Source organism: Dipodomys spectabilis, unplaced genomic scaffold (assembly GCF_019054845.1).
Source record: "Dipodomys spectabilis isolate Male_0828 unplaced genomic scaffold, ASM1905484v1 ptg000054l, whole genome shotgun sequence".
Taxonomy (NCBI): domain Eukaryota; kingdom Metazoa; phylum Chordata; class Mammalia; order Rodentia; family Heteromyidae; genus Dipodomys; species Dipodomys spectabilis.
The window spans coordinates 23,948,448-23,961,491 of NW_024870731.1; the positions used below are offsets into that span (position 1 = coordinate 23,948,448).

At 43.4% G+C, this 13,044-nt stretch overlaps 1 protein-coding gene across 3 annotated transcripts in view; it reads left to right on the plus strand.

Moving 5' to 3' along the window:
* Positions 1-13,044, plus strand: part of Ptprg (protein tyrosine phosphatase receptor type G) — a 689,215-nt gene that overhangs the window by 523,199 nt on the left and 152,972 nt on the right. For all 3 annotated transcript variants that reach the window (XM_042679699.1, XM_042679701.1, XM_042679700.1), the window contains exon 6: positions 6,072-6,138. In XM_042679699.1, the coding sequence (XP_042535633.1) occupies positions 6,072-6,138 (67 nt within the window). The remainder of the gene's footprint in view (positions 1-6,071; positions 6,139-13,044) is intronic.

Here is a 13,044-nt window from a genome sequence, read left to right on the forward strand (position 1 = left end):
CAGGATTTGATAGGTTGGAAATTATTAAGATCTAAAGCAAGGACCAAATACACAAGGAGAAGGGGTCCGGATAAAGCAATGGCACAGCATAGCTGAACAGAGGCCCCCACAGTTTGAGGGGGCCTCTCTGCCCTGTTTGATGTTACTTTAAGTGAGAAGGATAGATTTCATCCACATGTCTGTAGATTTGGCCTTTGGTGTAAATCTACATGTCCCTGTCTTCTGTACTGCCAGCATCTCTGTGTATTTTGGATATATCTAAAGACAATTGGAACGCTTTCACTCGGAGCCCGTTGGTGTGCCATCCTTTTGAAGATGACTAATGCCACAAAAGCTGCTGTAAAGTTGGAAGTGCCAGGAGCTAAGTTTTGCGATGAGAACACAAATTCTGCAGGGAGAAGGGGGAGGGGGCGGTGTCTGTTTCTGGCAGTGCTTCTTAAGCTCATTTGTGCAGTTGGTGCCTTCTCCGTATTACCACGTAACTCCTTTGATCTTAATGTGGAAAGAAGTGACTTTCAGGAGCCAGAAAAAACTCCTTGTGTGGCTTTAAAAGGCGCAGCATATTACAAAATTGAGTGGATGTCAAATAAAACATAAATTTGGATCTTTTGAAATTTGAGCTCAAAGAGGTATTACTGTGAGAGCCAAGTACATTGAGATGTTGGGGATAAAAATGTTGTTCAACATTCACTTGAATTTGAGGGATTAGGCTAATGTGTTGCCCAGTAGTGCACATCTCTCAGATACGGTGTTTGTCTCCAATGTGATTCTCCATGCTTATATTTAAAAACCTGAGGCCTCTGAGAATGTGGTGGGATGTGTCCCTGTTGTACAGATGAAAACTCTGAGGCTTCTGACTTGGGTACCTGACTCCAAATTCCATTTTTCATCCTTGCTTCACCTCCGTCTACCCTGGACAGAGAACACAATATAAACATAGATAGGCGGGTCCAGCAACCTTCTTCACTGAAAGCACATTTAAAAGTTGCCCAAATAGCTTAGCGATGTCCACATTTTTTTAAAGTAGCAAATGGATTCAAACAGTGAATGGAAAGGATTATTTCAGTTAGGGCTATGTCTTCCTGGAACAAATCCACTTATTAGCATGCTGTTCAGATTCCCCACCCTGAGTTTTGGAACCAAACACAGACTGGCGGATGAGCTCCGCAGCACACAAGCTTCATCTCTCCCACCCCATCTCCACATCTGTCTTCCCAGCCCCTATACACCCACAATGGTGGCTCTGCTGCTGAATGAGTGGCTTAGAAGGCTTTGCATTTATCGGTTTGCTGGGAATCTGGGGTGAGGTCTTTGAGCTCCTATAAGGCCAGGTCTAAGTTTTGAATCCAGAGATGCAAGTGAACAGGAATTGAAATTGGATTAAGTCACCTCCTGGTTATATCACTCTTGTGTAGCCTACAAATGTTATCAGCAATGTCAATCATAGAGGATTTGGAACACTTCCTTTAGCCTTCATATCAGCAGACAAGACCAAATGCATTAAAGAATCCCTCTAAACCATAAAACATCCCCTCCTATTTTGGAAGGAGCATCAAAGTACAGCATGTCTACTCGCCATGTCTACAGGGGATGTATTCTAAGACCCCTAAATGAATGCTGGAACCACAGAGGCTACCATGGCCTATGTATGTTTTTCCTACACATACACATCTATGTTCAATTTTTATGTATAGATTATGCACAGTAAGAGATTAATACTACCAATGAAAACAATCTGCTGAAATAAAATAGCCAGCGTTACTACTGTTGGCCATTGTCAAGTAAAATCAGGACAACCTGTAAGTAAATTGCATTGGTTAAGAAAATTATTACTATAGCCTGTCCTTCATCTTCATCCTCTATGTGCACTTGTAGATGCTCTCACAGCCAAATTTTGCTGTGTAATAAATTATTTTAATTAGTTAAAACTCCAGTCATTTTATTATTAATGGATTCTATAAATTGGCTGGTCGGCTGTGGTTGGCTCTAATTCAGAGTTCTCTACAGACTACAGGTGATAAAGATAAGGCCAGGTGGCCTCCCAAGGACTCACCTGTCTGGTAGTTGGCAGATGGGTAGATCTACAAGGACCTCCACTGGGACCTGCCCTTGTCTGTTCCTTGGCTCTCTCTTCCTCCTGGCCAAACTGGGGTTCTTCACCTGGTAGCCTGTGGTTCAGTCTGCATTACATTCACCACTTTCCCTTTAGTCAAAGCAAATACGGTGGACAACTTTCCTCAAAAAGAGGAGATCTTGCTATTCACTTTTGGGTTTTTTGTTTTTTAAATTTTGTGTGTAGGGGCTGGGAAGGTGGCTCAGTGCTTGCCTTGCATGCATGAGGCCCTGGGTTCGATTCCTCAGCACCACATAAGCAGAAAAAGCCGGAAGTGGCAATGTGGCTCAAGTGGTAGAGCACTAGGCTTGAGCTGAAGAGCTGAGGGACGGTGCCCAGGCCCAGACTTCAGGCCCCACCACTGACAAGAAAATAAATAAATAAAAATTTGTGTGCATGTTGAGGCTTAAACTCAAGGCCTAGGTGCTGTCTCTGAGCTTTTGTGCTCAAGGCTAGCACTCTACCACAGCTCCATTTCTGGCTTTTCTGGTAGTTAGTTGGTGGTAAGAGTCTCACAGACTTTCCTGTCTAGGCTGACTTTGAATCTCCATCCTCAGGTTTAAGTCTCCTGAGTAGCTAGGATTACAGGATTTACAGGCATGAGCCACCAGTAACTTGTTTTTGTTTTTTGTTTTTTTTGGGGGGGAGGAAGGAAGGGAACGGGTAATTGAGGGAGAAACTTGGTTTTTTTTGTTTTGTTTTTGGTCCTGGGGCTGGAACTCAGATCCTGGGTGCTGTCCCTGAGCCTCTTTGTACTCCAGGCTAGCACTGTACCACTTGAGCCAGAGCACCACTTCTGGCTTTTTCTAAGTAGGTTATTGAATATCAGAGTCTCACAGACTTTTCTGCCTGGGCTGTCTTCAAACCATGATCCTCAGCTCTCAGCCTCCTGAGTAGCTACGGTTGCAAGTATGAGCCACTGGCACCCATCTAGCATACACTCTCAATGGAGGAGCTGCAACATCAAATTGTAAAGGTGCATGGGGTAAGGATGGGAGGAATTTCTACCCATGTTGCCATCTTCCACATATTTGAGCAACCACAGGTAGTTAAACTGGAATAAATGTGTCCATCAGGCTAAATCAAAAAGACTGAGCTGTGTTACCGCTCTGACTCTACAAGAAAATATACAAGATCATTAACTTAACAAAAGAAAAGATTTCCTTTGGCTCTCATTTTCAGAGGTTTAAATCTTTAACTAGTTGGCCCAATCACTTTGCTGCAGAGGCAGGGTAGCTCATAAGGAGACTGTAATATACAAAACCACTTCACTCATTGGCCAACAAGCCAAAGGGAAAGGACCAGAGTGTCCCAGTGCCCCTTGCCTGGCATACCTCCAGTGACCTAAGAACCCCCCACTGAGCGCCACTTCCTAAACATCCACCAACTTTCCAGTAGAGCCACTCCATTGAAGTTCCCCAATTGAAGCCATAGTGTCTCTGCTTATTTCCATTTTAGGTTTAACTTAGGAGCTTTCTCTGGGCTCCTACTCTGTTGTAGACTGTTAGAAATTTAGTCACATTTGCTGGGATGTTCTTGGCATTTTTGAGTTTTGATTCTAAATTTTGCCACATTTAAAAGTTTCAATGAAGTACTTGCTGTTGCACAGATAGGTTATTTTCTTTGAATGCAATTTGGATTTGGTGTATTCTGTGAGCTTTCAAGAATGTTTTGCAGGGCTGGGAAGGTGGTTCAATGGTAGGAATGCTTGCCTTGTATGCATGAGGCCCTGGGTTTGATTCCTCAGCACCACATAAGTTGAAAAAGCCAGAAGTGGCGCTGTGGCTCAAGTGGTAGAGTGCTAGCCTTGATCTGAAGAGCTGAGGGACAGTGCCTAGGCCCAGAGAATGTCTTGCAGACCAGCTGCGGCTGAACCTCCCCTGGGGCATGGCACCCTTGAGCTAACTCCCAGAATTCTAACTTTGTAGTCTGATACACCGGGTCCCTATTCACTGATCCTCCCTCACCTCCCATATCTGTAATGATTACAATGTGGTGTTTACCAAGCTCTACATTATTATTCTGTAAACATAATACTGTTTATTGCCATCTGTGTTCTGAATGTACGCATAACTCTAAACATTCATATATAATCACAACATCCTCCTATGTTTCTCAACCTTTGCCTCTTTACCACTGACATCTCGGGCCAGTTAATTCTTTGTCATGGAGGTAATTTGAGCATCATAAGATGTTTAGCATCTTTCCTCCTTAACCCTCTTGATCCCAGTAGCCTTTCCTCTTCCTTTGGCCCTCCACCCATAGTTATAAAGACCATAAGGTATAGTGGATATGGTCAAATGTCCTTTGGGAAGAGCCAGGTTGCCTGAGGTGAACACCAATGCTTTCACTAGAGATGCTGAAACAACAGAGAAGGAAGTGTGTGAATTGTGGTTTATTGTGTGTGAGACTGGGGGGGAGGGGGAGAGAGGAAAAGAGAGAGAGAGAGAGAGGGAGAGAGAGAGAATGAGCTCACAAAGTAGGAACAGCAACCAAAGAGGGCAAATCTGTAAGAACAAAGGAGTCTGGAACATTTACAGTTCCTTTAAAATTCAACTAGGCCTGTCTCTGGTTTCCTTCAAATTAACCTGAAGCGTCAAAGTGAGTCTTGTTGCACACTGAAAGGTCCATCAATATCTTGACTTCATTTTGGTAGAAGTGGATTAATAGTAAATACTATGTCTAAAGTGGGGAGAAAATGAGGAACTATGTAGATCATAATGGATTTTGAAAAGCCTTTTACTTTGGAGGAAAAAAAATAGGGATATAGAGAATAGAAAAAATCCTGTCTGCATCTCCCAAAGTCTTAGATTCAAGGCCATACCTCACTCCCGGCTCCTGGCTATCCACTCAGGTTATTTTATTTTGGCTATTTTTAGTTGTTGTTTTTTTTATATATATAAACAAACTGAGTAAGTTTTTTTGAAAGTGAAAAGAAAGCCATGAAAGTAAATTAGAAGACTCTCTGTTTGGAAAGGGGCTCCAAAGAGGAGTCCAGTGGACTTGTCTTGGAGGACAGTCATTATAGTACAGGATTTCTCCCATAGCTCCTCCCTGCACTTTGTGCTGATCACTTGGCGCCTCTTGCATGCATCACACTGGCTTTTTTCATTGGTTGAGCAGGTACCGAGGGCAATATGGGAAGAAGCATTTGAGCCATTCAGGTTATTCCAGGCATCATTTTCTCATATTTGTAAGAATTTCACTGTATAGGTAAGAGGAAGTACCTAAAATTATGATGATAATATGCTGGTGAATTCTGAATCTTCTGGAGAGGGGAAATATAGGAAATCATACCAGAAAGTCAAAGGAAAGAATGAATGGGATCAAGGTTAACAAGGCTTGGCTTTCAGGAACATTGAAAACTCCAGAAGAAGAGGAAGGCAGAGACGTTATGTCTTCAGGCTAGTCTTTTCTGGTGTCTTGAGTTGGAAAATTCTTACTTATAAATGCCCTTTACAGTATGTGATTTTTCACAGTGGCCTGGAGTATTTATGAAGGAGAATAGGCTGGCAGGGACCTGATGCATTTTCTTAAAAGAAAAGGAAAAAAACACAACCACTAGAAGGTATTGAAATATCCAGTCAATGATGGATTGCACTCAGCTGACTTTCAATGACTTTTTCACCGATTAGGGCCTGCTTTTAATAAACCAAAGCAGAATAAAAAAATTCATAGTTGCTTTTTAAGATTTTTTGCTAGGCATATGGCAGTTCTCTTGTTAAAATATATTCTGAGAAGTTTCTTTCTTTTGATTTAGACCTCCTCGCTATATTTTATTTTGTCATAAATCTCTGGTGTTTGGTGAGAGCCATGGTCTATGCAGCTTGCTAGATAACATCTACCCTCCCCACACACACCGCCCCCCCCCCCCTCCACTATCTTTAGAAGATTAAACTGAGGCTGTTGTATCTGATGCCAGAATAGATTTAACCACTCATGTTTCCTTTACATGTAGGTCAGTCCGAGGGACAATTCTGCACTGGATCCTATTATCCATGGGTTGAAGGGCGTCGTACATCATGGTAAGTAGGCTCCATATAACTTCCTTTTGCTGGCGTGTGATGGGCTCAGTTTTCCACCTGAAGGAATTGGGTTATCTTGAAGGGGACAGAGGGTGACACCCATTTCTCATCCACTGATGTTGAAGAGCGTTAGAGCTATTATTTGATGGGTAAAGAGCATGCCCATTTATTACCTGTGAGTGGGTCTGGGTTAACAGTAAGCCATTTGTTTCTCTTCAGGTATGACTTGGAATGCATAGGTTATCAATCATAATACCCTAAGATACACCATTCTTCGTTGTGGAGTCAGCCATTTTTCTCATCTCCTCAAAAGTGTTTTCATCATTTAAATGTCTTTTTCACTTACCAATTTTTTGGAGGAGGGAAGTGTCTTAAAATTTAGGAGAAAAGAGGTAGCCAGTAAGCTTTACCCACATGTGAGGCATGATTACACAGCCAGAGATGGAAAAGGCTAAGCTCACATCATATTCTCAAGCATAAAACTGGGAGAGAAAGTTCTGTTTCTCCCACTGGTTTTCATTGGAGGAATTTCCCTGCAGCTTTCTTCCTGCGAATGCATCAGTACCTGGGACATCATGATCCTCTTAATTTCCAAAGGACCCTTGTTGCAGTGAGGTGTGGCATCTACACTGAGTGTCACAATTTGCCACGTTTTAATAATCTAATTAGAATTCAAAAGACATTGACAGAAACAACATTAGTAGCCATAATAAATCTCCCTTCATTCCCACCGCTGTTGATCAAATTTCTTCCCACCTTTGGAGAGGATTGTCTTCAGACATGAGCCCCCTCGGTGGAGCTTAACGAACATCTCTTCCAGAGAAATGGAACCAGTTATCAGGCTTCGATTAAGTGGGGTTTAGGATTAATTGTTCTGTGCTGAACACTGAGCAGTCCTGCCGTGGGTGACATTCAGAATAAGCCGAGTGAGGCTGAAAACACCCCCATTGAGCTTTTCCTTTCAGGAAGTTTCCCTTGCTTCATTCAAAGTGTTGGTTTCACAAAAGATATTCATGTCATTCATGAGGGCTCTGGCTCCACGACCTAATTACCTCTTTCCCTAAGTCACCCCCAATACCATCGCTGTTGGGGGGCAGCATTTTGACAGATGAGTTTAGGGAAAGACTCAGGTATTGAGCAGTAGCTGTTACCTGTGGGGACAGGTAATAGCTGCTTAGGTAAACTGTGAAATGCTTGGCGAGACTCAGATAGGGCTGTAGTCATGCTTGGCCAGGGGTCTTCCACCTTGCTCTCTAACCTGCTGAAAATACGTTATCTACAAAGGAAGTTTATTTATTAAGCAAAACAAAGTTGAGGCACACACTGTGTGTGTGCAAATGGGTGTGGGAGCTTTGATGAGGATAGATTGGAAAGGGAAGGAAGGGAAGTACTGGCCTCCTCTTCCTGTGGCCTGCCTAGACTGTCCCCTCCCAGCCTTGGCCATTTCCTCTCCTGGCAGACTTCTCCCTTTGCTTGAACCTTTTATCCTTGCAGTCTCAGTTCAGATACTGATTCCTTAGGAAGTTTGTTCTCAATTATCCTGTGGAATTACTTACTTACCCCTTCCTCACTCCTAACATTCTGTCATAGCATCTGGAGTTCTTCCTTCAAAGTTCTTAGACATGTCTGTAATAACCTTGCTTGTTGCTTTACTCTTGCATTGCCTACCCAAGTAGGAGCCTCCTATGGTCTGGAAGCCAAGTCTGTGTGCACAGTGTACCTAGCAAGTACTTGTGTACCTAGCTCAGTACGTCTCAGCCAAATGACCAAGTAAAGGAAACACAAAGCCAAGCACCAGTGACTCAGGCCGGTCATCAATCCTAGATACTCAGCAAACTAAGATGTAAGGATCATAGTTTGGAGACAGCCCCGGAAGAACAGTCTGTGAGACCCTTATCTCCAGTTAAACCAGCAAAAAGCTGGAACTGGGCGTGTGACTCAAGTGTTAGGACACCAGCCTTGAACAGAAAAAGCCAAAAGAAAGCCCAAAGCCCTGAGTTCAAGCTCCAGTACCAGCACCAAAAGAGCAAATGCAGGAACTTTCTATGCATGAAAATGTAGCAATATAAAATTGGACCAAGGGTTGTAGGCAAATAGTCACCCAGATTTAGCTTTGAGAAGCAAAAAGAGTAAGAGTTTGTCATTCTATAGAAAGGGAAAGGATAATTAAAATATGCAAAGAACTTTGTTGGACCCAGAAGCATTTCCACCAAAAGTCCGGGGAAAGATCTGTGTGATTTGTTAATTGGAAAGAGTGTAAGTAGTTGTGACCTTCACAGAGTTTCTAGCTCGAACATCACAATAGAACCATATGAATAGAAAAAAAAAATCAATGTGGATTTCTGACACAGTTCAGAAATGGCTTTGATTTCTTCAGCTCCAGGAGTTAGAGCTTAGAATGTTAATTTCTCATTAACTGATTCTTTTTAAATAAGAGAAATCTTCTATGTTATTTCAGCTGAGACATCAATGATAAATCTGGTCCTATAGCAGCCAACTAGCGGGCAATTGGTCCGTGGGTATTCTCTGAGTCTGTGGAGTTTTTAATACTGGAAGGGAGGAGGGCAAAGGAGAGGGAGACAGAAATGGGTGTTAGAGGTGGAGGCAGGTCTCACACCTCTGAAAGGAGGGAAGGGAGCTAGGTCTGAACGCTCTAGAGCCACCACTGCTGCTGTGAGGAGCGCTGGGGCCAGCAGGAATGGCCATTTCTCCTCTCCTCACCGTGGAGTCACAGGATTGAGCGTCCCAGGAGAGTGGTTCAGTGCACACATGGGTGGATCTGGAGGTACAGCTTGTCTCAGAAGTGGGGATGTCAGGGGAATCTCCCTTGGCTGGCCCAGAATGCTGCTCTTCCTTCCCACGAACTACCATGCTCTACCTGCCTAGTGAACTGCCAGTGGCTTTTCTGTTTCTTTATCCTCACACCTAAAATGCGCACAGCTGTGCTGTGTTAATCTGCTCGTCACCACGGGCCACCCAATGGAAGTGAATCAAAGAACTAGCTAGGCACAGCTTGCCCAGGGCCATCTTCCTGGGTTTGAATACCCTTAGGAGAGATCCACTTAAGCAAGCAATGGCACTGAGAGCAGGGAATGGCAGACTGCTTTCAGACATTGGGCCTTGGAGGTGTCTCATGGAGTGACCACTGTGGCCTACACGTGTCTAGTGCTTGTCCAGGCCAGCAGGCAGGCTCAGCATCCAAGCAGGATCTGTGTAGATGAAGGTGTTGCGAGGACTGGGTGTGTTTGGGCTCCAAGCCCTGCCACAAAGCTTCTCTAGTGCAGTGGAGAGACATCCTGGACATCCCTTGGTCTGTGTGAGCTTCACAAACTTGCAAACCATGAACTATCAAGAGAATGGAGTGGAAGTGACTGTCACTGATTCTGGTCTCATCTGTCTGCCCACTCACTGTGGACACTAACATGTATCTCGTGTTTTTTGTTTTGCTTTGTTTTGTTTTTAATCTTACCATCATCATCCACTAGAAAGGAAGGATTTAGGGAGAGATTGCATCTGGACAGTCTATGTGCAGTGCCTCCATATGTATACAAGCAGCCACACTAGATATGTTTTCCTAAGAAAGTAGTCTAGCAACAGTTTTCTCTTAACACCATACACACACACACACACACACACACACACACACACACACACACACACACACACACAAAAAACCAGTAGAGAGAGACAGACTGACTGACAGGCATGTGTGTGCACATGTATGTGCATGTGTAAGATTTGGTGTGTGGATATTGTTTCCAGCCTGGAATGGCAATACATACCTATAATCTCAGCCATTCATGAAGTAGAAGTAGAGTTTATGCTTCAAGACAAGCCCAGTTAAAGTTAATGCTATCTCAAAAACAAGACGAGCCGGGCATTGGTGGCTCACGCCTGTAATCCTAGCTACTCAGGAGGCTGAGATCTGAGGATCGCGGTTCAAAGCCAGCCAGAGCAGGAGAGACCATGAGACTCCTATCTCCAATAAACCACCAGAAAAACCGGAAGTGGCACTGTAGTTCAAGTGGTAGAGTGCTCGCCTTGAGCTGAAGAGCTGAGGGACAGCGCCCAGGCCCAGAGTTCAAGCCACACGACCGACAAAAAAAAAAAAACAAGACGAGCATGTAATCACAACCACTTCGGAAACAGAAGGAGAAGGATTGAGGTTCGCAACTAGATAGACAACAGCATGAAATGCTACCTGGAAAACAAAGCAAAAAGGGCTGTGGGGAATGAGTCAAGTAACGGAGTACTTAAGGTTCCAACTTCAAACCCCAATATTTGGGGCAGGAGGGGTGAAGGAAGGAAAGGGAAAGGAGAAGAGAAGTAAAGAAAGATGGGAGAGAGAAGAGGGAGAAGAGGGAGGGAGAGAGAAAGAGGGGAAGGAAGGGAAGGAAGGAAGGAAAGAAAGAAGGAAGGAAAGAAGGAAGGAAAGAAAGAAGATGGCTGTGGAAAAACATCTTGAGGGGCTGGGAAGGTGGCTCAGTGGTAGAGCGCTTGCCTTGCATGCATGAGGCCCTAGGTTCGATTCCTCAGCACCACATAACCAAAAAGAAAAAAAAGCCGGAAGTGGCGCTGTGGCTCAAGTGGTAGAGCGCTAGCCGTGAGCTGAAGAGCTGAGGGACAGTGCCCAGGCCCAGAGTTCAGGCCCCACGACCGGACCCAAAAAAAACAAAACAAAACAAAAGAAAAACATCTTGAAACACATTGTGCATAGTTTAAAATGTGTATTCTGTGCTGTCATGAAAAATGCTTTTAGATTGCATATTTCCCACTCCTTTTCGTTGCTCTTTCTCAGTGTTAAGTGGGCCGTCCTCCTTTAGGAGAAATGGTGGAGACAGCTAGAAATTGCCTTGGACATGTCTCTCACTGGCCATTTCCAGATGACTGCTCTTCCTAGTCACCTTGTCCCTTGTCTCTTCCAACAAATAAATTATCACTGAAAACACTCTTCTGATAAGGTCCCAAAATAAGGCTCTTACAAGTTTTTTTTTTTTTATAAAATCCCAGTGTTGAAACCAAGGCCAGGACAAGATTCAATCAATCCTTGCAGAAGGGTTTTGCTGACTTATTCTAGGCCCACCTTTGTTCTACCTGCCCTAGGTCTTAACTCCTAGCTAATCTGTGCAAAAAGTCCTAGGATAGAGTGGCTTCAGGACCCAAGCAGAAAGGGAAGCAAGAAGTTAATTTGGGAAGATGTGCTAATGGCTGCCAGGTCTTTGCAGGTAGTGGGAAGAGCAGATGTTTCACATCTGTCATGTCTTTGAATCCCACCTACATGACTGAGATGTGTACAAGAAAGAATAATGTGCACATGTCCCCAAACTAGGTGATCCTCTGAGTCCTAGAAAAAATAGCCAGCCTCATTTCACACAACTGTATGTATCCATGATGAACTAGTTTAAGAGAAACCAGCTCCTAGTTAGTATTCTGCATATACCACACCCATTGAATTGGAAAGCCCATGCATAGGTGCATACCCACAGGGTGTCTTGTGCATTATTAGAGGCATACCCTAAATGGCTTATACACTAGGGGCTTTTTCTAAAAGCCTCCAGTGGTCACTGAGATTCAAGTTTTAGAATATTTCTGTGATGAAATAATATATAGCAGTTAAAACAGTAAACTTCTGATTTATGCAAACTTGAAGAGTACAAAGCTACGGGACTCTAGGCATTTGCACACAGTGACACCAAAGGAGGATACTCTTAGGGCATGAACACAAACATGCAATGCCTCTGTGCCTCCGATCATATAAAATAATACTTATCGAAATGAACTCCAGGAAATGGAAACAAGAGGGTTTTCCCCCCTTTTTCTCTGTTCTTTTTTGTCTTGTTTGTTCATTTAAAAATGGAGAGAATTAGGGTAAACAAAAACAGTAGCGGCACTCGGCAGAAACTATGTTGAAAATGAACTATACAACATGTGGGTGGCAAAGGGAGCAAAAAACTATGAGAGAGGGGAAGGCGTGACATTGTCCAAAAAGAAATGGACTCTTGATTTGTCTTATGAAGCGGTAATCTCTCTATGTATAATAACAATAAAAAAACTTTAAAAAAAAAAAAACAAAGTACGTAACTGGGCATGATATTTCACACCTATAATCCCAGCACTCAGGAGGAGGAAGAGGCAGGAGTAGTGCAATATGAGTCTAGTCTGGACTAAACACATACCAATAAAAAATTAAACTAAAGAAAGGTAGGTCTGAGGTCATAGTTGACATGGTTGACATAGTCATAGTTGACATTGCTTTCCTAGTAAGTGTTGAGGAGCTGCTTTCCAATTTCTAGGGCTGAATACACTAGTACACACATACTACAAGGTTTCTTTGTGCAAAATTCAAGTGCTGACCAGTCTATGGCCATAAAAGTCAGAATAGTGGGGTGAGGTAGAAAATGCATATGAAGCCGGGCGCTGGTGGCTCACGCCTGTAATCCTAGCTACTCAGGAGGCTGAGATCTGAGGATTGTGTTCAAAGCCAGGCTAGGCCAGAAAGTCTGTGAGACTCTCATCTCAAACCACCAGAAAACTGGAAGTAGTGCTGTGGCTCAAGTGGTAGAACACTAGCCTTGAGCTGAAGAGCAGAGAGACAGTGCTCAGGCCCAGAGTTCAAGCCCCACGACCAACAAACAAACAAAAAAAAAACCACCCAAAAAACAACGAAAATGCATATAAAGTTTTGGGTGGTATACCTTGATCTAGAGGTTTGGTATGTGAATTTTGCCATGCTCTTCCTTTTGATTTGTCCTTTGGACTATTTCTAAAGTAGTTAAAGAGGTCTGGGTCATGGCTCAAGCAGAAAAGTACTTGCCTAGCAAGTAGAAAGCCAAAAAACAAACCCTACAAACTTTAAAAAGTATTATAAGGTATTGTAAATATAGCCTTATGTGTGTTATAGTTTAA